Here is a 22,112-nt window from a genome sequence, read left to right on the forward strand (position 1 = left end):
GCTGTGGGGTCACCTACTAAGCCCTATTGTAAGGCAGATCTTAGCAGACAGAGCCGAGTTTCTACACATCTAACTGGGGTAAAATACGCCATAAACCCCTAGGTATTCTAGCTGCCTTGCGCGATGATGTAAATTTGAGCATCCCACTTAGGCTATAGTTAAACAAGGCGTTAAGTGAAGTAATTGTTTATAGATGCCAGATGGTATATGAACCAGAACTTCCACTGGGTAGGTTCTTGTGCTGTTAGCAGATGATTAGGTACTCATTAAACAGTCCCTTCTCACCCGAACATGGCTACAGATACCAGCCAACAATTCGTTAAGCTTAAAGCTTCTCAAGCCCAGGCTGTCCAGGCGGCCCTCCAACAGTGGTCGGGCGCTAATCTCATTAGCCCCGACCTCCTTACAACCCTCCTGAACACCCTGTAAGTAGTCGAAGAAGACAATAGCTTCGACTGGCAGAACTTCTCAAAATACACATTCAGGCTGGCCGTCCTCTGTTTTTCCATTGGAATTCTTACCTTAATACTTGGCAATGTCTTCCCCAAGATCATAAAGAAAATCTTAGCTTTACCTATTGCTTTGCGAACTGTTGCGGTTAGCTGCATGGGTATTGCTACGCACATATTGGCATACCAACGCTCTTTAGTCGCACCCAAAGAACGATATCTCAATGAGGCAATCCACGGCCTCGGGGCTCTCATCTTCGCCCTCGCTGCCTTGCAGATAGGTTATCATCTCAAGTGCAACAAAAAGAAGAACAGAAACAAACTGAGCCATCTATTCCTATCACTCGCAACTATCTACGGGATCGTAGCGATATTGGTAAAATCCAATTTCATTTGGTCCTGTGGAATGATTATGTTCGGTATTTGGCTCGGTGCTATCGCTGGATATATGGCAGGAATGTACTACCTTGGATACACCTATCCGTTGCGCTTCGTCCTACTCGGCATAGGCTTGATCGGCAGTGCCTATCTCATGCGCCGCTCACAGTACACCGTAGAACTATGGTCGACAACCCGTATTTGGGGTATGATTTATCTCTTCGACGCACTTTGGATCCTCTCACTATTCGGTATGGATTCATTATTTGGAAACGCGTACAAGAAATGTAGTTTGTACAGGCAATTGGTTTGGTCTCTTGTTTTTGCCTTTGCGGCTGCATTTAGCGTCTGGCATGGCCTGAAGTACCATGACTCGACAACTAGAGGCTTCGGGCTTGCGTACTTGGGGATTAATCTGGTGAGTAGTGCCACAATTTATCTTTTCTACCCCCTTTCCCAAAGTTTGGCAACCATTGGGGCAAGGAAATCACTAACTAAAAATTTTTTAGTACACTAAATTCTTCGAGATCTTCTGGAAGGCTTTATACAAGTCTATTTTCTTTACGCTGTTGGCCTTTTCACTTGCGCTCTTAGGGCGATATGCCGAACAAATGAATGTTGTGTTACAAGAGAGCTACGATAGTGTAGCGGGTTAAGGGGGGGAGCTGCTGAAAAGCGTGCATGATATGGCATAATTCACTGATAGGGTGCCTAGGTGGGGTAGTGCTAGCGGGCCTCCACCTGTAGAGCCTGATCTCACCCATAGGCACAGCGGACTATTTAAGAGCTGCGAAATACAACATTGGATTTACTTGAAAATCTAACCACCATGTTCCCATTCCCTAATTACCTATCCAACTGCAACCTAACACCTCCTGGTAGACTTGAATGCGTGCATTCTGGACTCGGGCGACGGCTCGTCGATAAATTCCCCGTTGTTGCTTCGCGACAGCGTAGTATGTAGTCGTGATAGCTTAAGGATGTGTACTTAGGTAATTTGTGTTGACGAAATAGTTTTTATGAGCTGCTAATTGCCCGCTTTATGAGAAGCTATTGGCCTTTCCATCTGTAGCTACCTGGTTCAGGAGCCGGGGTTGAAATCATGTTTGACTTCTGTCGATGAAATTGAAAGTAACTGTGATGTAGTCCTTACAACCCCGGTTATTGAGCAGAATGCCTTGTAGGGCCAAAAAGGAGTCGTCGCCCATCAGAAGGTCGACCTCAGCGAGTGGATCTCGTGGAGTTAAGTCGATATCCCTCCATCGCAACTTAACTTTAAAACTGGCTTCAAAACGCGACTTATTGAGATTTACTTCATGATAAATGGCGGCGCGCTGAACCGCTGCTCTTTGTATCGATGCAAGGAAGCCCTGACGCGAATGGAATTCGACTTGCTCTGCCTGAAATTTTCCGCGGCAGCCAACAGTGAAACAATTCTCATGGATGAATTGAACTAGGACGACCTGCATTTTAAAAGTGATGTATGAGAGCCGAGGTTTCTGTGTAACTCTGCTGAGGTAGATCTGATACGGTATTGGCACCCCGTATGCCTCAGCAGAGTTAATGGATTAATATAGACTGAAGGCCTTCATATATCATATAGACCTATTTAAAATCAACGTAGCTTCGACTAATCAATCAATTATCTCGTTGGTAAACCAAGTAGTTGCCCAGTTTGACTTAGCATACAACTGGGGAATCAACAAACCCTACCTACCTTAGATAAGCAAGCCAATTCCCTTTGTTGAAACAAATCGCAATCCTACCTTAGTAAGTACCGGCTTTGCTTTGGTTGTCTTGGTCAACTTGGCTATTTGTTTGGAATTATATTCACAATCTATCTTCTCACAAGAGATGCCAAATATTTACGCAACCTAGGGTGTTGGTATTTGAATAGTTTCAACCTCGGTTGCCTAAAATTCCGGGGTATGACGTAGGGAAGAAAAAAGAAAAAGAGAAACAAACGCATGGATACACAAAATCGCTCAACCTATTAGGTAGCGCTGCAAGGGCTCTCAGCTCGGACTGGCCCCACAGGAGGCTGTAAATTTTCTACTAGTTTATCCAGGTATACATATGAAAATAGGAAATAAATGAATAAAATTCGATGTTGGAGGATTGTTTGGTAAGAGATTTTTTTTTTTTCACTCGCGTTGGTAGGCAACGTAGGTCTAAGCCCGGATCCGTTAAGATCCTACGACACTCTTTTGTGCTATATATGGAACTAAAACTGTAACGATTCAGGTTAGTGTGGGAATTCGGAAGGGCGAATCAACCAATCAGGGTTGCAGCGGTATATTGTCTTACACAGCACAAACCAGCAATGCCGAACATTCCGAACGCTTCCACCCACACACTGTCCGCCATCTCCGCCAGCCTTCGGGCTGAAGTACCTTCCCGAGCCGCTATAGATCGACGTGGTACGAAGGTCACGCTCACCTACCTAACATACATGGCCTTTTTCTCATAGGCCCCGGCCCCGCAGCCCTGCTATGTCTCGTCTCACACCTTTCCGCTTTTCTTCTTTTCTTTACTAAGAATCTTCAACTTCTTCTCATCAAATCGAGACACCTGATGAGAGATTTCCCACTGTGAAACAAAGACAAAAAATGGCTCGTTCAGAATCGCGGCGCTCGTATTTTCGACGCTCTTTCACCGGTATCCTACAGACAATATTTGCGCTCGTCCTATTCGCCATCTTCGTCATCGCGTGGTTGGTACAAGCTGGTTCAATCAAACTTCCCCAGTGGGCGAAAGCTTTGGACGGTGTTACGCCTGAAGTTCAGGCAACCTATACTGCTGCTCTAATCCCAGCGGTTTTGATTGTCGCATTGCTCTTCTTCTCCGCTGGGTTGTTCATGATGATGAAAGAACGGAGTGAAAACAGGAGCAGGGTTAGCACTGTTTAGAAATCGCCTTATGGATGTTTGCGTCGCACAGAAGAGTGGGCGGCGGCCAAGAGTTGATAACGAGGATACGCCTTGGGGGAGTAGCGTCGGCACTTTGCGAAGATCACGTCGGCGGATATAAGGGTCTAAACCGACAACCGAGATGAAGTCCGATGCAGGGCGTCTTTCGTGTACGATTTGCTGAATTTGCTGCCAATGTCGAAGGGAGCCGATCTCTTTATCCGAGATTACTTCGGAAGCGGCACGAATTTAATTGTCCGACGAGTGGGGGATCGGCCAGGTACTAGTTCTAACTGCGTACGGGCCTCATTAGCTACACATCGCGACAAGGGACGGAGCACAATCTTGGATTCACTAAAACCATCTTCGAGAGTCCACAGCCGGCGAGCTTGTGGGTTCAATCACCATTCATTACCACCAACGAGGGGGAGTTGCTCAGGAATTATGGGTCATTGGAGAGGCTCCTCGGTACAACACACATCCTGTGCTACGCTAAACCAAACCACGCTATTACTTCCGAATGTCGTGGAACCTCGGCAGGTTTACTTGAGATGTTACGACCACGATGCGACGTAGGATCCTGAGATTGAAATCAAAGACTGGCTAATAAGTTGTGCATACAGGGGAGCAGGTCTTCGTCTTTCTATTTGAAGATACCATGAGGTTTATACATGGAATAGGGGGTTCGGGGCTCTATTGGAAGGTGCATACGATTTCTGGCCTGGTGATTGCCAGATATAGACGCCACAAAGGGTTATTATCGGGGGCATGGCGTTTGAGCATGGACGTGGGTTGCATGGACTTCGGTCAGGATAATGATTTACGCTTGATATACCCAATAGACTATTTAAGATTTTCCACTGCGCTGTCTCGCCGAATCCCCCCTTGATTAGGTACATTCGAGATTGAGATGGCACTTTATAAAACCCGTAGAATATGCAAGGCTCCTCGTCCGAATTCACCGCGCCCGCACTTCTTGTCAAGGATGCCCTTAATAGCATTGCTTATCTGTCTGGAATGACGCATCAAATACCGTTCAACGGGTAAGGTACGCCGTACCTCTAATAGGAAGGAAATGTTACGAGGAAAGTCATTACACAGACAGTACACGTTCATCATTATTTTCACCCCTGGTCCGCAGTAGCTACCCGTGGCTCATGAAGCTAAATCTTGTTGACTTGATATCAATTAAGCGACAGGCTTTATTTTCATCCCGTGATTTATGACGTACCCATCAATCCCAAATTCAAGGAATGGCAGCAGGAAAGGGAAATAGGAACTTTTTTAGAGAAACCCTTGATATATCCAAAGAACCAACCGTACCTAGATATTAAAATCGTTTACCGTAATTACTTTTAGTCGAATCCAGATAGCACTGTCCCTGTACCCAGCTTCGCCCTGAAGTCTCAATTTTCTACAGGGTCGTAGACATGAATTCCATGACCGCTTCCAATCGCCGATGTTTGTGTCGTTCAATTTAGGGGGTTGGTCAATTGATCAAGTGTTGTATCGTATATAAATTTCAGCACTGTTTTCTTGTCGATCTTGTCTTTGAGCCCTGTCTTGTTCTCCACAACCTTGTGAAGACGCAGCGCTGAAGCAAGAGAGGTATCGTCGTGGGCGGGAATTTTATGCCGATACGCAATATAGATACATACCAGAGCAAGGAAGCCTTGGAAAGAAGGTATAAGCGCGAGGATTATGATTGTGCTTTCCCATTCTACATCTAGTTTTGACGCCAAACTAGGAATTTCCATATCGTCAAAATCCTGGAAGATGCCATATTCACTGATGGCCCCAATCGCTGCGGCAGTGAAGTGCGCGACAAGATATCTAGCCACTGTAGAGTTATCAAAATTTGAGTGCAGGGCCCAGTAGGATCCGTTAACGAAACTCGAAGCTTGGAACCTATTAGGTTGAGTATCAAGGGTGCTATTAACCTCGATATCTCCCCAGCCAATAGCACCAGCTAGGATCCCGGCTTGAGTGTCAGGCATTTTGCGTTCTGGGTTTGTGGTCAGGTCCCTATCTGGCCAGTTATACATTTGACTGACAGTGTTATTGCATAAGAACATGTCCGTCGTCCCACCCCCGCCCTCATACATTATGACGTACACTTGTGTGCATCGTGCGCCACATGATAGGGAGGTGTCCGAGATATAAGTTATATAGTCAAGAGGACTTTGGGGTATAAAGAAAGCGTGTCTGCCATCTTGTCCCTCGAAGGTGACTGTAGTTGTGTTCGAGGAAGTATCCAAATTACTGGACAAGTCCACACAATCAGCGCGGGTATCAACAGTCCGTCCAACAGTCCAATCTATCGGGTAATCATCTGGGAAATTCGCGATAGGGGATACATATGCTCCCGAGGTCTCATTGAATTTCGACAAACGGGGGTTATAAGAATTAAGGTTGCCCGCATCAACAACAAGAGAACCAATCGCACTGACGCCGTAGTCGAACGCGTTAGAACGCTGTACGGCCAAGTTGGATAGACCGATTTCAGTGCCCGTGAGAAGCGAGCCAGTCTCTGAATATATTGGGCCAATTTGTGTGTATATTGCTGTTGTCACGTTCCCGTACTGCTTCGGAGAGTTGGGATCGCCTGGTATTAAGGGATGTGTCCAGAAGGTAATGCCCACGAGAGCTATGGCTGCTTGGGCTGCGAGCATGACAATAATCCAGCTGATACAATCGCGACGCAACCGCCAGTCGACTCCTTCACGATGGAATAATATTTTTAACGAACTAAAATTCGAGCCGCCAAAGGAGAGGATAAGCTCGATGATATGATATGGAAATGGCCTTCGAGTTAGTATAGCCCATTTTAACACGCTTGCAAATTCATCCAGGCTGGAATCGAGATTCAGGGACAGACAGATGGTTAAAGTCGATGTAATAGCGTTATAATTGCGCGTGGAGGCAGGTTGTAGATAGTCCTTGTTGTAATATACCTTTAGGACCACAACAAAAGCAACGCAAACGATTGCTGTGATGGCCCATCGCTGGAGAAATTTGATAGAAAGTTTCTTAATTACTTTCCAGCGGTTGGCTGGGGGGTTGGTCGATCTCTCACCGCTTGGGATTGAGTCGTGGGTGGTCGGTGTTAATTTCGTCCCCATGCCTTTGGCTATCCAGATATGGTCACCTATATATTCAACGGGATAGAGGAGGTAGGGGGGTGAAGTATAGAGTAGAAATGCGAATATTTCCTTGAGCTAAGGATAACCACCTGGGCATGGCTAACTAGGTACTCTTATACGCAATGCCAAAAGGCAGCTCTGATACTCCCTCTGTGAGCACACAAAAAGGGAAAGGGGGAAATGGGGAAAGAAACCAACAGCAAAGTGCAAAATTTCAGCTCGGCCGCGACCGGTAAAAATTTCTGTAAAAGGCACATTAGTTAGGCGGTTCCAGTTTGAACCCTGTCCTTAAGAAAACAGATCTCAACTATCTCTCATGTAAATAGATGCAACCACAGCTCGTATCCTCAGGTGGCTACCTACCTAGGTAGTTCCCATATTGGACGAGGCTACCTGGTGGTGATGAAAATCTATCAGGAGTTTGTAAGTTGGGCAAGTGTCCGCGAATGTGGCGTTCAATACTACCACTCTTAAATGAATTGGTATACCACCCCTACCCAGCTTAGTCAATTTGAGGCGGAAAATAAATGAATATTTGGTATACACTCAGCTTCGTATCAGATCATGCTACTTCAAGTACCTATATATGAGGGCACAATTTGTCATATATCAACTGATCAAGGTTTACATAAGACAGTTGATGTATGCTAACACACCTCGTTTCTTTCCCTTAGCCAATAAAACTCGAGTAATTATCTAATTTAACGAAAAGGAGACCAGCGTAGCTTCATATAGGTGAGTTTCTGCACTATTTGTACTGCTTTGGTACGTAGATACCCGAGCGCTAAGGTTAAGGGGACTACGAAACTTCATCTAGAGATGAGTCAACAAACTAATCGAACTCTTTTGGACATAATGATTGGATACCTACCTAGGTAGCTAAGATAGTAGGTTTGCATCGCGGTGTCTAGTGAGCTTCTAGGAGTCGACTCGAGAGTGGCTTTGTACATCGGAGTGGGAGGCTTTGGATACAACCACAGGTGCAAGCATACCAAGTACTTCATGAAAGTGAAGACGGCCCTTTACTAACTTCGCGGATTCAAGATAAATACGATGAATGCGAGCACCCATCCAACCCATCAGGGACTATTTAGCATTGAGCTGGAGATCACTGAAGAATCGGATCGGACTAGCCCCTTTTCTGCTTTAATCAGCAAAACCGGGGTGTGAAGTCAGGGGATAGAGTAGGAACGAAGCTCAGCTGAAAAATGTGTTGGTATTTAGTGGTAGTGATCGGGGTCAGGTTATAGTAGAATAGTAAATATAGGTAAGGCTGCTGAAAACCGGTCGCTGTTTTGTAGACCCCTCAAAACCAGCTGGGATGCCTAAGTGATCTCAGCTACCAGGTTCCTGGTACACTGTCAATATGTTGCGTTGTATTATGTTGCTTTTGGGGGTATGCTACATTAAATCGAGCAACTAACAATTATGCGATAGGATTCGCCTCTAAACTTTTTAAGAATGTGAGCTCGTGGATTGTAATAGGAAGTCCACTAGAGAATGAAGCAATCCCCACTGAGACTAAACTGCGGGGGACCTGAAAATCCGGGGTAGCTGCAATTGGTTGTATTTTTCCGCCTGTAGAATAATACTACTTCGCCGGGGTAGTCGGCTAAGTTTCTTGGCAAATGCTACCTGCCCCGGTGGGCTGGATATATATTCACTATGAAGTTCGGTGATGCGCTCATCTATACCCGAAATATGGGCCTGCTTCATTTATTTGGAGGTGATATAATATCTTTGGCTATCCGGGTGAATACTCGAAAAGTGTAGGATTTTAGTTAGCCCCCACAACTTGACCACATCTGCACTCACCAAGATGCGAGTCGCCATCCTAGCCTTTGCCTCCGGGGCCGCTGCCTCAACATCATACCTAACATGGATGGCAGACTCCTTCATCTGGCACGGAGTAAAAGCGACCTCCGGCTACGGCGAAGCCACATTGTACGATGGGTACGAAGCAGCGTACGCGCTGACATCCAACGAGATGTACGTTGCATGGTATCGAGGCCAAATCGACGACGTAGTCGTCCTCAATAATGGGTCAATCCGTGACTGGAGATACGACTTCTACTCGTTGGATAACTACCGAATCGGCAACAACATTCTCTGGTGGTACGAGCGCACGAGACAAGCTAAGTACCGCAAAGCCGCGGACGTCATCCGGGCACAACTCGACCGACATCCACGTACGCCGACGGGCGGGTTTTGGCATCGTCAGCCGAACTATCCAAATCAGATGTGGCTTGATGGGATCTTCATGGCGGATAGCTTCTATGCGAAGTGGACGAGTCTATTTGACGCAAAGAACAAGACGGCTTGGGATGATATCGCGCGCCAGTATGATAACATCGATGCGCACACGCGAAATCACACCTCGAACTTGCTTGTGCATGGCTATGATGAAAGTAAAAAGGCCGTGTGGGCTGACCCCGTCACGGGCGCTGCGCCGCTAGTATGGAGTCGTGCTGTCGGTTGGTATTTCATGAGTCTGCTAGAGGTCATCCCCTTATTTCCTGAGTCCCACCGTGGCCGTGAGCGTCTCATCGGATACTTCACAACATTGGCGGAGGGGTTGAAGCGAGCACAGGATGAGAAGTCCGGCGGGTGGTGGCTCATCATGAGTGAGCCCTATCCTGGCGCGCAAGGAAACTATATCGAGAGCAGCGCTTCGGCTATGTTCGCATTCGGCTGGTTGAAGGGTATTAGGTTAGGTTTACTCTCTGTAGATGAATATGCCGAGCCTGCGCAGAAGGCATATAATGGGCTGGTGGAGCAATTCATGAAAATTAACGACGACGACACCCTGAATTGGGAGGGAACAGTGCAGGTCGGTTCTCTGAGTAGCAATGCGACCTATCAGGTAAGCTTGTTAAATTTCGTGCGATGGACGTTTACTAACTTCTGATTTCATCAAGTACTATACATCGGTACCCTTAACTGAGAATGATCATAGAGGAGCGGGGTCTTTCATGTTAGCATCGTATGAATGGGAGAGACGTAAGTGATGCCAATTCTAGCCGTTCTAGTTAGTGCATGGTAATATTGTCAAATTCCTAAGAATAGCGATATCCTTTGAGAATTTGCTGCTAGCTACATCCCTGAAATAAACGTCTATCCATTGCATGACTTAAAAGACATAAGCGAGGTATTGTTGAACGCCCGTGTAGTTAATTTACCAATCCGCGTATTCAAGAGCTTGTCGCCAAATCTTGGCATCGGCCATCATCTGGTTTTTAGGGCAAACTTCGATGATCCCATGTAGGTGGCTTAAAATGAACTTGAAGAGACAATGTGGATGTTCATCACTGGAGTTGTTGAGTAAACATTTGGAAGGGTCGCGATCGGCGCATAATTGTTCGAACATATCGATGAGGCGTTCCTGTTCGGCTCTAGATTCGGGTGTATCTTGGCCGTTCCAAAGGAAATTACTCCCGGTTGACCACATCGGTAGTGGAAGGACGGCCGAAAAGTCCCATCCTGTAATCGCGTTGATTTTACCTGTTTCAGAATTGCAGATGACATTTCCGAGGCTCAGGTTCCTATGCGTCAAAACGTATCTCGTATTGTTCAAAACTTCGGGGTTTGCTTCTAGGCGAGTGGCGAAAGCTTCCAGGCGGGGTGTCAAGTCTTCCATCCACTTAAGAGATTCGTGTCCGCGGATATTTTCAACGCACTTTAGTATATAGTCTTTCAAGAAGTCGGTGTACGTTTTGAATGGACCAGATGAGTTCGCAGAAGCCACAGACTTGGATCCCCTCCAATAATGAATAATCTCTGGCTCATACCAGAAGCCTTCTTCCACGAGGGGACCGGGGACAAATCTGCCGGATGCGTTCATGCTCAACCCACCACAATGGCTCTAATCATGTCGATGGAGTTCGAGCAGATAATCCGTAATCTGGCTAACTATATGCGCCTTTTTCGATTCATCCAACGAATTATAAAGGTACTCGGCAGGGACACCAGGTCCCGTATCCATCAGGATGTATTCACAACCAAGAGGATTGGTATTGTCATCACCGAACGACACGACGGAAGGGACTGGGATCAAAGTGCATTTAACTAGCCAAGCCATTATAGATACTTCATTCATTGTTTTGGTTCCGGGAATGGTCTTATTATATACTTTGAGTGTTAGAGTGTGGCTCCCGTCGGAGTTGGGTGGTTTCGACGAGCTAAATGACTTCATGGATCCTCGAGGCAAGTTGATCTTGTAGGTCGTATGGTATTGGGGAGTTGACGCCAAAGATCCAGGTGGTACGAAAATCGATTTTGGTTCTGGTAAGCCTAAACAATCAATGAGGCGTCGTATTACGTTTTCGGGAACGATAGGAGTCCTCCATTGTCGCGGGACATTGGGAATAGATGACGGCTGCGGTGGACCCATGGTGAAGCGATAATTGTGTTAGGCGAATGGATACACCGAGGGGTCGATGGTGATTTTTCTGGTTCAGAAACGGGTGCAATTATGTTGTCTACCCAGGTGTAGCGCGTAGTTCTTTGGCATTGTAGATTGTGAAAGTATTAGGTGACGGAAGTAGAAATTGTTCAATTCCTAGACGGGAAATGAATGAGACATATTATGCTTCTCTTACCTGCGGCTTCCATTTAGTAGACGTCTGTTCCTTACACTTACGGAAAGCAGAATGAGTATCCGGATGTTTGTTTATAAGTGGCAGGTCATTTACCCTTGTACCCTACTGCGACATAGCGAGGGTAGCTCTGCCTTATATAATCCATTGCTTGCTGAGTCATGTATTGTATAATGGCTTCATTATGTAATCCGTCAGTTATGTCAGCTAAATTCAATGGAAATCGCTCAGATTTTGTGTTTCGCAATATTTCTACTATTGCAAGCCTACTATCAAGACAAGCAATCAATTCACGCCCATTTTTCCCGACCGCAAGCCTAGAATAAATTGTTTCATTGTTATGCTAAATTAATTATTTCTTCATTATCTCCTAGCTGCTGGGGTTGATGTTGCTGCAACAGTTGACGATGTAGTACTTCCTCCGTCTCCACCGCCCTTCACCACAACGGCCTGAACGACTTGTCCCACCGAATTGAATATGATATTAACAAGGGCGTTAAGAGCGTCGTACTTGAACGTTTTCTGTATAAGCCCACCATCCAATATTTCCTGCGCTCCCGTATACGTCATGTTTTGCTCGTAGTTGCCTACGATTGAGCTCAACAAAGTGCCGGCTGCGCCCTCGACTTCTTGCACGATATTTCCGAGATTGTCAATGAGGAAGTTGATCTTAGAATCTCCGTTAACGATCGATCCGAGCAGCCCGTCCACCGCACCAACCACGACATCCACGAGATCGGTCACTTCGTTGAGAACATTAATAAGCAGCGGGTTGAGATTAAGCGACTCGAGAGTACGGTTCACAATGTCGACTAAATTGCCGAGTCGGATGACAAGATCAAGATTGGCATCTACATCAGCAATTGTGATGTTGACTTTTGTGACGCCCACCTGAACACCAGCGTTAATTTCGACGAGGTTCGCTATTTGCGCAGCTAGGTTGATTTCCGCGTTCAGGTTATCCACGTCGAGTTCAATTCTGCCAACGTGTAATTCCGGGACCTTCAGGTTCACGTCTGGAGGATTGGAACCGTATGAAGGTGCACCCGTCGTCGTTCCACTTCCGCTACTTCCCCCCGTCGAAGTTCCTGACGAAGACGAGACCGTGCTGGTGTCGCTCCCTGTGCCTGTTATCGTGTCCGTCGATGTCGCTTGCGTTTGCGACGCAGTTGCATCGGTTGATGTTCCTGTCGGACCTACATCCGATGTAGATGAAGCGGTCTGCGCCATGCCAGAAGCCAGTAGCAAGAAGCTACATAATAGCGACAGTCCCATGTGGCTACGCATCTTTGCTATAAAACGAGTGTATGGTAGAGTGATAACACACTATTGGTCCTCTGGGCTGAGGTCTACCGGCACATAGATCTCATATAAGGTCAGATCACGATTCCTGGTGCGGCAAGCGTCAAGACCACGGACTTCTATGCCCCTTGACATCGACGATGTCCCGCTCCGTCATTTATATCGCATAATGTCTAGTGACATCGCCAGTATGTTCTTAGTGGCATATCACCCCTGCTTCTGTCACCCCAATATGCTCGATTCTATTGGTAAGATGCGCCTAGAAGTCCCGGAAACTTGAATTTCCAAGTTAAAGAAATTACAAGCAATGCAAGGACACCTCAAACCCCTAGCTCGAATCCGACGAGGCTTGTTGGCGCACGTTCTAGCCACTAAAAAACGAAGCGGCCCCTAGTCATTTTACGGAGAATATCCTAAAGCAGTTTCTATGACAAGCATTATAGCTCGAAGCTATTGTCTCATCTCTTAACTTGTGCTATTATACCTAGATCCATCACTGGGACCAATCAAGTTGGCGTAGGTCAGAATGTAACCCCAGACAATGATGCATAGCCAGGCTATGCCATGATTGCATTCCTGGTAGTCCTTTTCATTTCAAAATGATGCTCCTCCCACATCATAGCCACCAGCTTAAACCTCTCGGAGGTGTATGCAGCTTCGGACCAGGCCTTTAGATAACCGTCCCCTCCACCAAATTACAGGCTTGCTACCTTTCGTCCTTATGCATTGAGTCATCTCATCCATTCTACAAGATGAATCCATTCGTTTCTAAGGCGATTGCCTACCTGCTATTGTCGTTCTTCTCACTTGTTCTGGCGCAAGGCGACGGCTATATCGGCTACGAGCTGAATAAGCGGGGAGATCCCGAGTCGGTCAACTACGAAACTGCAGATACGCCTGGCGTCGTGCTTCCCGAGGAGCCAGATGTGTATCTCAATGCCTCCGTATCAGTCGGCGAGATAGATATCGAGGTCGACAACATCACTGCCAAAATTAATCTCGATGCTAAAGTTTTGAATCTGCTGCATTTCACCGCCGGCGTCGACGCTTCGATCGACAGGGTTTCCCTTAGGATCGAGAACGTGAGCGCCAAGGTGGAGCTCGAGGCACGACTTGGAAATGTCGTGCAGATGGTGGGAGATGTACTCAACACAATCGATCTAAATCCCATTGTCGCGACTCTAGGGAAGAATGTCGGGAGCATCGTGGGAAATGTTACAGACGAGCTTGGAGACAGCTCGACTTCATCATCGAGTACGGCTTCCGCAACCAACACCAAACGCGACTCACTAGATTACAATCTAGTCCACAACATCCTCTACTCTGTCAACGACTATTCCGGTCAGACACATACTAATCGTATTCTGGCACAGAACGGGAGCATATATGACTCGTTCCTTGACAATGACGGCAATGAGCATGGTCGTCGGGTCGTAGGCTTCTACAGCCGAGATATGACTTTCACGGGTCACAACCGAACCATTACTATCGATGGCAAGACAGAATTCGAATTATCTTACGAATACAAGCCCTTCCCCGGCTTAGATGCCGTGGCAAACATATATGTTACACCCGCAGGACAAGTGGTCAAGACACAAGTGATCGCGGAGGCAGAAGGCGGCGGTACTAGCACCATTAGTGACGACGACGCCGATCAAGGTCTATAATTCAAATATACGCTAGAATAATAAATACCCATGAACTCAAATATCAGACTTCAAATTTGCCCTCGTCAAAAACTCCAGGATCTGTTCGGAGATTCGACTTAGAAGGAATATACTATATGTGCTAGCATCTATTCGAGACACTACGAAGAATCCCCTGTAGATCTGACTTCGCTGCGTCGATCGGTCTGATTTGTCTCCTTTTCTCCACAGTCATCTAGAGCATCCACTATGATCGGATCTCTCCGACCCCACCATTCATCTCAGAAGACGCCGTCGATTTTTTTTTAGCCTTCTCGCTTATAAACAGAATTTCTTAACATGAGATTTAATGTATTATTTTTTACTCTGCATAACATTTAGAAAGTACACCGCCCACCATGAAAAACGCATATTCATCCTTTTAACGACAGCAAAAGCAAAATACTTGATTTTAAGCACCTGGCTCAGGCAGCGTAGCATTGAACCAAATGCTACATGGATTTGGTATACAAGGTCTGTGTCCGGATTTAGCCCTTGTCGCTTCGAGCCCCTTCAACCCCTGTCTTGGGTAGGACTTCACTTTCTTCACTTGCGACCAACGCTACGTCATACCCTCTATTATGTCTAGCCCAGCAGTGGCATTGCCGATGAGAGAAAGCCGCCATAGCCCTAAACAAAAAAAAAAAAAAAAAAAAAAAAACCAACTCCAAGTATAGTCTCATATCTCATTAAATCATGTTCTAAACAAACATTATCGGTATTTTCCCGAACCGTGGGTACAACGAGCTTTCCGCTTTGCGCGAGCCCGCCTTAACGAATCCCTGGCCTCCTCCCACGACGTATAAGGTGTATCCTCTCCGAGCACCCCACCAGTGATCTGCGACAAGCTCGGGCTATAAGGCGACCTCGTGCGATCTTGGTGTTCATCCTCAACTGTAGCTCTCATACTATGCTGACGATTGACACTAGCCTCTATAAATTGGGGAGTATGGCGTATCTGCGTCGGAACAGGTTGTTGTAACGACATCGCAGAGCTTTGTCTACTAACAGCATCCCCTAGATCGCCTGAATTGCATCCTGAATGCGCATACGGGGACCCTTCTCTCTGAAGCTCGCTGATAGAACTTCCCTGGAAGCTTTCGCTGCTCACGCGGTAGCGGCTGGTTATAGATATATCTCCTCCAGCTATATCAGAGTGCCCTCCGATTGAATCCATAATAGCCACCGCATTTATCTCCGCGTATGAGGAACTAGCAGCGCTTGGCGGGCGGTATGGATCATAGGTGGGATGTGGTGTCTGAGGCACATTTCCATAGTGTTGACCGACAGGTGCGCGCGATTGGAAATCTAGGCTAGACGTTCTTTCGGGAACGACTGGCTCTTCCAGCTCGGCGGTTTGCATAATTTGCGACTCGATTTGCGACATGTACCCGTCGAATTCTTCGAATTTCGGCATCACGTAACTAGCCGGAGGCGAGCGAGCTGGGTGGTATCTGAAGTATACTATTCGCACATACAGAAAGGTGCCAATGACAAGTAGGATTAATGACACTACTACGTATGCGATGCTGCATGCTTTAATCGCATTGGTATATTGCGAAACGGCGACTGTAGATATAATGAGTGCGAAAGCCACGAAAGCATTAAGGGCTAGCAGAATGAATGTGAAATTAGTAAGAATCTCCTGCGAAACGTCTGTTGGGCTTCCCGAGTCTATTAGAGTATGCAGGGGCACATATGTTCGTCGAAATAGTGATTTTTTCCCGGTGAGGCTCAGCCGGGCCTGTATGGAACGCCAAAATTCTGGCATCGCTCATGTCTCTACGCTGAGAGGTTTATGGTAAAGGATTCTCTCATGACTTCGAGAGGTATCAATCATATATAGTGCCCTACCCAGTTTGTGCGCTATAACAGTGTCTTTGTCTTGATGTTCAGATTATGCCAACGTTTGTGATCTATCACCTTGAGCTTTATGGATCTTAGACATGGATGAAATGGTAGAGGTAGGTATATATTATGTACAATAAAAGCCCTATTTCATAGAGCGCACGTAAACGGCGTGGGTTTTGCATCCAATATTCTCGAGATCGCCGCCAATAAGCTATAGTCTATCCAGCTATATAGTTCCCGGCAGACAACTACCCCTTGACTTGAGGTAGAATGGCGGGAACCGCGCCACATACCCTTTAGTTATATCAATATGAAATTTAGACAAAGGCAATGAACTCTTACATTGATACTTTTCGCAATGATTACGACACAAGGTTTCGGGCCCCGTCTCCTTAGGATGTTGCTCACCGCTCGACCTGCTTTTACTGAAGACCCTCCAGTCTATGGGTGCCAATTGAATCCCCAATGATAATTCCCCAAAGGCTAATCAATGTGATGTTATGAGGGCTTTGAGTGGGATACACTGGTGTAGGGTTCCATTGGACCAATGACTCAGGCCATCGCGATCCCTTAAATCCGCAGTGGTACGTTCATGACCACCCTCGCATCACCAAAGACGATCGAATGCGGCAATAGGAGCCACGCAAGCCTAATAATAATATCTGATAAACAGTGCATGACTCATGGGAATGAAAAACCTGGCTCCGGAGATGTTTCTCAGGGTCTGGGTGTGACTCGGCCGTAAACGGTGATGAAAGGGTCTAAGCGGGCCTAAGCGGTGATTTTGAATAGCTTCGGGCAATGAACGAAAGAAAACATCTTCGGCGATGCTTTAGTTTTTTCTTATATATATCTCAGGCTCGGTCTTATTAATTCTAGATATATTCCTCAGATAATAAAATCTAGTCCGCACTCGTTGTCTTAATCGATATTTCGACTATTGTTGAGTTAGTTGTTCTTCAGCTTAACAGTAGCATGGAACATACCCTACCCCTTTTCCGCAACCTCCAAAGAAACAGCCGTACGCTTTTAATCAGTCGGAATATTAATCATCGCATTTTATTACTACCCGCTCGTCGATTTTTCACTGCCAGCCCACCTAAATACAGCCGCGTGAATAACGGCTACAAGACCCTACATTCAACAGTCGCCATGCCCCTCAACGTCCTCATCGTAGGCGCTGGCGTCGCAGGCCCAGCTCTTGCAATTTTCCTACAGGGCTCCAACCCTAGTTACAACATCACCGTCTTGGAACGTGCTCCGTCGCTACGTACAGCCGGTCAGCAAATTGACTTTAAGAACCAAGCCGTCGATGTCATGAAGAAGATGGGCATCTTGGAGGCAGTCAAATCGCTCTGTGTCCACGAAATCGGCTCAGAAATCGTAGATTCTAATGGCAAAGGCGTGGCTTCATTCGGCATTACTCCTGCTGGTCAGCAAGGGCGGGGCTTGACCTCCGAGTACGAGATCATGCGCGGTGATCTCGTAAATTTACTATACGAGACTAGCCTCAAGCAAAATGAGAAAGTGAAGCAACTCGGTAAAGAAGGTGGTTTGGTTTACGAGTTCGGTAAATCACTGGAAGACCTCGCTCAAGATGACAATGGAGTGGATGTCACATTTTCGGACGGACAGAAAAGACGATATGATATAGTCGTGGCTGCGGATGGATATGGATCACGGACCAGGCGCCTCGCTTTCGGCCAGGAAGCGAACGATGAAGCCTTCAAATCAACCGGAGTTCATGCTGCTTATTACAGCATTCCGCGCATTGAGGGCGAGGGAGGAGTCGCGAAGATCTATAATGCTCACGGTAGGAGGCTGATAGTGCTACGACCTTCTGACCGTCCTGTGACGCAAGTATTGCTCTTTACCATGGCGGAGGAAGAAAAGCTGAAGAAGTGCTATAAAGAGTCGGTAGAAAAGCAGAAGGAAGCTTTCGCGGAGATCTTCAAGGATGCTGGCTGGCAGAGCGACAGACTTCTAAAAGGATTGAAGACGTGCACCGATCTCTATGTGAACGAATTGGCGCAGATAAAGATGAAACAATTGCACACGGGCCGGGTGGTGCTTCTTGGAGACGCTGGATACTGTCCGACTCCCTTCACGGGAATGGGAACGCTAGGTTGTTTCGTTGGCGCGTACGTGTTAGCGGGGGAGTTAGCACGACATGGCAATAATGTGTCCAAGGCGTTCAGCGCATACAATGAGACAATTAAAACACCGGTTGAGGAGCTTCAGAAACTGCCCTCGTTACTCGGCGTGTTCCTCCCATCCTCCCGTGTAGGAGTGTGGATTTTACGCAATCTGATGTGGGCCGCGTCGAAATTCGAGCCGCTTATACCCCGGTCGCAGGGTGAAGATCCAAAGAGGTGGAAGCTCCCAGAGTACCCCGAGCTGAATCTAAAGTAATGGTTGTAGGGTGCGATATCGAGGGGTAGGATATTTTATTTGTTCTGTTGCATAGAATAGTCAGTTGTATTAGCGAGTTTCGTATATCACCACTTATATCAACGTGTACCTAGGTAATCATAAGTCTTCTATGATATTTCGAAATCTTAAGTTTGAGGTTGAAGCTGTGTGAGATAAACGCCGCTTACCATTAGATTTAGAGAAGATATACACTCATATATAGCGATATCCATTTTGCCGCTCTCAGTAAATACATAAACGCTCTTATAAGTGAATAGCTGAGATGCAGCAATCCTAATAAGCGGAATAAGGGGGCGCAAAAATGAGTCAAGTATGTGTGTAACGATAGGCTGTGACTCGGACACTATTTAAATCGACTTCGAATCCTCAACAATAAAGCAGAAGATCTAAAAAATACATCCTTCCCTATTATATAAAAGATTCGCACCCAACGTCGGTGCCAATGGCTACGTGGTACTTGCCAGAGATTGTACGAATTATTTCCGAATACGCAGAAAAACCTGACTTTGCAGCGCTATGTCGCACCTCTCGCGGTCTTCACTACATCGGAAATGAAATGCTATACGAATCAATTACTTTAAACCTTCGAGAGAAAGGCCCTAAATGGTTTCATTTATTGTGTCGGGCTCTACTTGGGAGCACGGGGTTTGACATGTACGTCAGAAGGCTTCATATCGTGCTATGCTACGATACCCGCCACGGTTACGCTAAGCCATCATCTGAAGAAGTCTCGTCTCAACTTCAAACGCTTTCCAGCATCATCAGAAAATGCATAAACCTCCGGGCTATTAATGTCACCCGCGAAAGCACCGCATCCCACAGTGCAATCCAAGCCTTCGACCAATCGCTCATTCATTCTTCTCAGCTACGAGAAATTACAGTCCAAGTGCAATATACAGGGCTGGGCTTCTATCCTTCCACGGGAGAGGTAGATGTCAATACTTCTCTGCTTCTCGACCTGCTCCAATCTTCATCCACCACAAGTCTTAACTTGTTATTGGAGCAAGGCCCCGAAAGCCTCTTACAAATTCCAAGCTACCCGACGAATAATAACGTCGTTAAGCTTAGTCTTATTAGATCTGGCTTGCATATGACTTCTCTTCAGAAGATTTTAACTGCTGTTCCTAACCTTCAAGACTTGTCCCTTTCTTTTATGTTTGATGCGGATCGCACCATGCATCATATTGGGTGTTTTTTGGACGGCGAAAAACTTGGTCGTGTACTGGCAACCGTCTCTTCTAGGCTAAGAAGCCTGCGGCTAGTTGCCCGTTTCTGCGCCCACACCGCATACGATGTGTCCCGGGGAACGGGAGAGCCAAACAGCTGGGGCCTTATACACAACTGGTTTGGTTCCCTGAATTCCTTCAAGAAGCTCAAGTCATTGGAAATGGACCCTACGCTGCTTTTAGGCTGGGACAGGAGTAAGGCTGACTGGAATAAGCTGTCGGATGTATTGCCTGAATCTCTTGAGTCTCTTTATTTTAGGGACGATTTCGAAGCATGGGACTATTCGCCGTGGAACGACGAGCTTTGGACACTGCACAAGCTGCTAATTGACTATCTAGACGAACCCCAGTCCAAGATGCTCAAGAAGCTGAGATTGACAGCCCCCAATGGCTTGACCGAAACTCTCAACTCCATGTGCAACGATCGTAAAATTCATTTCAGCTGCGATGAATTCTGGCCCCCAAGTAGGTAGCTAACTACGAATATCATTTTATATTATCCGAACCCAAATTGAATTGTCACTAGATACGTTCACTGTTATTGAACCTGGATGGTGATATATGTCCCCTGAAAATTTAATTCAACATTCCAAAATATGTATTAAATGATGCGACGGACAGCCCCGCTAATCGGATACTAACTAAGGTAATTAATTAATGTTAATATTTCTAATCCATTCCCTTTTCCCTCCTTTTTCTTAAACATCTTGCACAATTGGAAATTGTTTCTTTGTATCAGCTGATTCTGTCGCTCATAGTAAACACATCATCTGACGGAATCCTCCCATCGCCAAGTACCTCGATTGCACCAATTTAGCGTTGTCGAACTTCTAATTAATCCTGCTAGTCCAATGGTGAATTCTAGGGGCATCCCAAGCCACTATACCGCACAATGGAAGGCCGGTCCTATTACTCGAACTTCAAGCGACAATAGGATAATTACTAGGCCCCAAAGGTCGGATAACAATCAATTAAGGTACTGCTCCTCTTGCAATAAGTGCAGGAAGTCAAGAGTGAGGTGTACAGGAGGAAGTCCCTGCCAGCGTTGCGCTGAATCCCTGGATCCTTCGTTATGCGTCTACAGCGTCTCTCAGCGCCATGGGAGGCGCAAAGCCAGCGCTAGAGGCCTGGAGGGTTTCGCTCAGCATGTTAATCCCCAACAAGTGCTGCAGTCCAGCGCTTCATCTAGTGACCCTTCACTACAGGACGGCCAATCTGATGGTGGTAACGACACATTTCAAGCCGTTTTAGACGGGCCCTGGAGCCTTGTAGCCGTATGTAACGCGAATGCGCTAAAGGGACCATTATTGATACTTTCTAGGCCGATACAGAGGTGCTTGCTCCCGTGTCAGTGCTCGAAGCATCTCCCCAATTCAACTCCAGCACCCCTCAGCCCACTGAAGCTCTGGATATCCTTGCATTACAAGAACCGCTTGCGAGTCCGTTCCAACTTAACCTAGGCGCCGACTTGGCCCATCATAACTATTCATGTAACTGTTCTTTTTCAAACCAAACATATATCGATCGTATGCTTTCTGCTATCAACGAACCTCAAGGCATCGGTTTGGACGAGATCTTACAAATATTCCAAGATATTTCAACTCACTCGGCGAACTATTTCAACTGTACACAATGCGACGAATGCCCACGCCTAATTAACATTTCCATGCTACACCAACGTCAGGTTAGGTTATTATGCACCATAGCAAAAAACCCGACCACTTACCTCCAACATCCTAATGGCAAAGCAGTTCGCCTAACGTTTGGATCCTTTCAACTATCTGAACGCGATGATTTAGATCATAAACGTCTTCTCATTCTAACGGCTGCGCGGAATGTCGATTCGCTTGTTTCGAGTTTTAACGATAACATCAGTCGCCATCAAAGCAAAACAGCTCAGTCCTCGTCAGGCACTACAGAGGCTGCTGAACTCACCTTCAAATGGCTATCAGATATTGCCAGAAACCTCAAAAGTCGCCTCAAAGTGATCGCATCGATCGTCAAAGAGCCGGATTGGGTCCTTGCTGCTGGTTAGTGTTACCGTTAGGCCCCGCGTTGTCACGGATTGGTCTCTGATTCCGATAAACGTTTTACACAGGTGAATGAGTACAAATGCCCTTATTTATTTTCGCAGTACGGAC

At 46.5% G+C, this 22,112-nt stretch overlaps 11 protein-coding genes across 11 annotated transcripts; 7 read left to right on the plus strand and 4 right to left on the minus strand.

The window, feature by feature from the left end:
- Window positions 1-291: 291 nt before the first annotated feature.
- On the plus strand, window positions 292-1,483 carry F4822DRAFT_433375 (uncharacterized protein; the record flags this gene model as incomplete). Its single annotated transcript, XM_051461829.1, has 3 exons — window positions 292-425; window positions 486-1,245; window positions 1,337-1,483. The coding sequence occupies 3 exons, from the start codon at window positions 292-294 to the stop codon at window positions 1,481-1,483; spliced, it is 1,041 nt and encodes a 346-aa protein (XP_051310610.1).
- A 1,726-nt stretch (window positions 1,484-3,209) lies between these two features.
- Window positions 3,210-3,834, plus strand: F4822DRAFT_374605 (uncharacterized protein). The gene has a single exon (XM_051456325.1). The coding sequence runs from the start codon at window positions 3,437-3,439 to the stop codon at window positions 3,734-3,736; it is 300 nt and encodes a 99-aa protein (XP_051310611.1). The 5' UTR covers window positions 3,210-3,436; the 3' UTR covers window positions 3,737-3,834.
- Window positions 3,835-4,972: 1,138 nt separating this feature from the next.
- F4822DRAFT_374591 (uncharacterized protein) lies at window positions 4,973-7,308 on the minus strand. Its single transcript, XM_051456324.1, has one exon. The coding sequence runs from the start codon at window positions 6,856-6,858 to the stop codon at window positions 5,209-5,211; it is 1,650 nt and encodes a 549-aa protein (XP_051310612.1). The 5' UTR covers window positions 6,859-7,308; the 3' UTR covers window positions 4,973-5,208.
- A 983-nt stretch (window positions 7,309-8,291) lies between these two features.
- On the plus strand, window positions 8,292-9,971 carry F4822DRAFT_374610 (glycoside hydrolase family 105 protein). Its single transcript, XM_051456326.1, has 2 exons — window positions 8,292-9,742; window positions 9,798-9,971. Exons 1-2 carry the CDS (start codon window positions 8,699-8,701, stop codon window positions 9,885-9,887), a joined length of 1,134 nt encoding a protein of 377 aa, XP_051310613.1. The 5' UTR covers window positions 8,292-8,698; the 3' UTR covers window positions 9,888-9,971.
- An 83-nt stretch (window positions 9,972-10,054) lies between these two features.
- Window positions 10,055-11,609, minus strand: F4822DRAFT_446027 (kinase-like domain-containing protein; the record flags this gene model as incomplete). The annotated part of the gene is made up of 2 exons (XM_051463460.1): window positions 10,790-11,609; window positions 10,055-10,741 (listed from the first exon to the last, which is right to left on the minus strand). The coding sequence occupies exons 1-2, from the start codon at window positions 11,267-11,269 to the stop codon at window positions 10,055-10,057; spliced, it is 1,167 nt and encodes a 388-aa protein (XP_051310614.1). The 5' UTR covers window positions 11,270-11,609.
- Window positions 11,610-11,832: 223 nt separating this feature from the next.
- Window positions 11,833-13,145, minus strand: F4822DRAFT_374654 (uncharacterized protein). The gene has a single exon (XM_051456328.1). It carries the CDS (start codon window positions 12,759-12,761, stop codon window positions 11,838-11,840), a length of 924 nt encoding a protein of 307 aa, XP_051310615.1. The 5' UTR covers window positions 12,762-13,145; the 3' UTR covers window positions 11,833-11,837.
- F4822DRAFT_374649 (uncharacterized protein) lies at window positions 13,145-14,761 on the plus strand. The gene has a single exon (XM_051456327.1). The coding sequence runs from the start codon at window positions 13,529-13,531 to the stop codon at window positions 14,441-14,443; it is 915 nt and encodes a 304-aa protein (XP_051310616.1). The 5' UTR covers window positions 13,145-13,528; the 3' UTR covers window positions 14,444-14,761.
- Window positions 14,762-15,173: 412 nt separating this feature from the next.
- Window positions 15,174-16,232, minus strand: F4822DRAFT_433383 (uncharacterized protein; the record flags this gene model as incomplete). Its single annotated transcript, XM_051461830.1, has 1 exon — window positions 15,174-16,232. The coding sequence occupies one exon, from the start codon at window positions 16,230-16,232 to the stop codon at window positions 15,174-15,176; it is 1,059 nt and encodes a 352-aa protein (XP_051310617.1).
- A 1,232-nt stretch (window positions 16,233-17,464) lies between these two features.
- Window positions 17,465-18,724, plus strand: F4822DRAFT_438517 (FAD/NAD(P)-binding domain-containing protein; the record flags this gene model as incomplete). Its single annotated transcript, XM_051462528.1, has 1 exon — window positions 17,465-18,724. The coding sequence occupies one exon, from the start codon at window positions 17,465-17,467 to the stop codon at window positions 18,722-18,724; it is 1,260 nt and encodes a 419-aa protein (XP_051310618.1).
- Window positions 18,725-19,101: 377 nt separating this feature from the next.
- F4822DRAFT_416422 (uncharacterized protein) lies at window positions 19,102-20,482 on the plus strand. The gene has a single exon (XM_051459342.1). The coding sequence runs from the start codon at window positions 19,188-19,190 to the stop codon at window positions 20,442-20,444; it is 1,257 nt and encodes a 418-aa protein (XP_051310619.1). The 5' UTR covers window positions 19,102-19,187; the 3' UTR covers window positions 20,445-20,482.
- A 203-nt stretch (window positions 20,483-20,685) lies between these two features.
- F4822DRAFT_374721 (uncharacterized protein) lies at window positions 20,686-22,065 on the plus strand. The gene is made up of 2 exons (XM_051456330.1): window positions 20,686-21,245; window positions 21,293-22,065. Exons 1-2 carry the CDS (start codon window positions 20,823-20,825, stop codon window positions 22,004-22,006), a joined length of 1,137 nt encoding a protein of 378 aa, XP_051310620.1. The 5' UTR covers window positions 20,686-20,822; the 3' UTR covers window positions 22,007-22,065.
- The last annotated feature ends 47 nt before the right edge of the window (window positions 22,066-22,112 follow it).

This window comes from Hypoxylon trugodes, assembly GCF_022578975.1.
Source record: "Hypoxylon trugodes strain CBS 135444 unplaced genomic scaffold F4822scaffold_9, whole genome shotgun sequence".
Taxonomy (NCBI): Eukaryota; Fungi; Ascomycota; class Sordariomycetes; order Xylariales; family Hypoxylaceae; genus Hypoxylon; species Hypoxylon trugodes.

Bases quoted from the DNA above. Each gene is read 5' to 3' on its own strand.
- F4822DRAFT_374605 (XM_051456325.1), top strand. From the start codon at position 3,437: ATGGCTCGTTCAGAATCGCGGCGCTCGTATTTTCGACGCTCTTTCACC.
- F4822DRAFT_374591 (XM_051456324.1), bottom strand. From the start codon at position 6,858: ATGGGGACGAAATTAACACCGACCACCCACGACTCAATCCCAAGCGGT.
- F4822DRAFT_374610 (XM_051456326.1), top strand. From the start codon at position 8,699: ATGCGAGTCGCCATCCTAGCCTTTGCCTCCGGGGCCGCTGCCTCAACA. The intron at 9,743-9,797 runs GTAAGCTTGTTA...GATTTCATCAAG, and splicing joins GTAGCAATGCGACCTATCAG to TACTATACATCGGTACCCTT.
- F4822DRAFT_374654 (XM_051456328.1), bottom strand. From the start codon at position 12,761: ATGCGTAGCCACATGGGACTGTCGCTATTATGTAGCTTCTTGCTACTG.
- F4822DRAFT_374649 (XM_051456327.1), top strand. From the start codon at position 13,529: ATGAATCCATTCGTTTCTAAGGCGATTGCCTACCTGCTATTGTCGTTC.
- F4822DRAFT_416422 (XM_051459342.1), top strand. From the start codon at position 19,188: ATGGCTACGTGGTACTTGCCAGAGATTGTACGAATTATTTCCGAATAC.
- F4822DRAFT_374721 (XM_051456330.1), top strand. From the start codon at position 20,823: ATGGTGAATTCTAGGGGCATCCCAAGCCACTATACCGCACAATGGAAG. The intron at 21,246-21,292 runs GTATGTAACGCG...GATACTTTCTAG, and splicing joins GGCCCTGGAGCCTTGTAGCC to GCCGATACAGAGGTGCTTGC.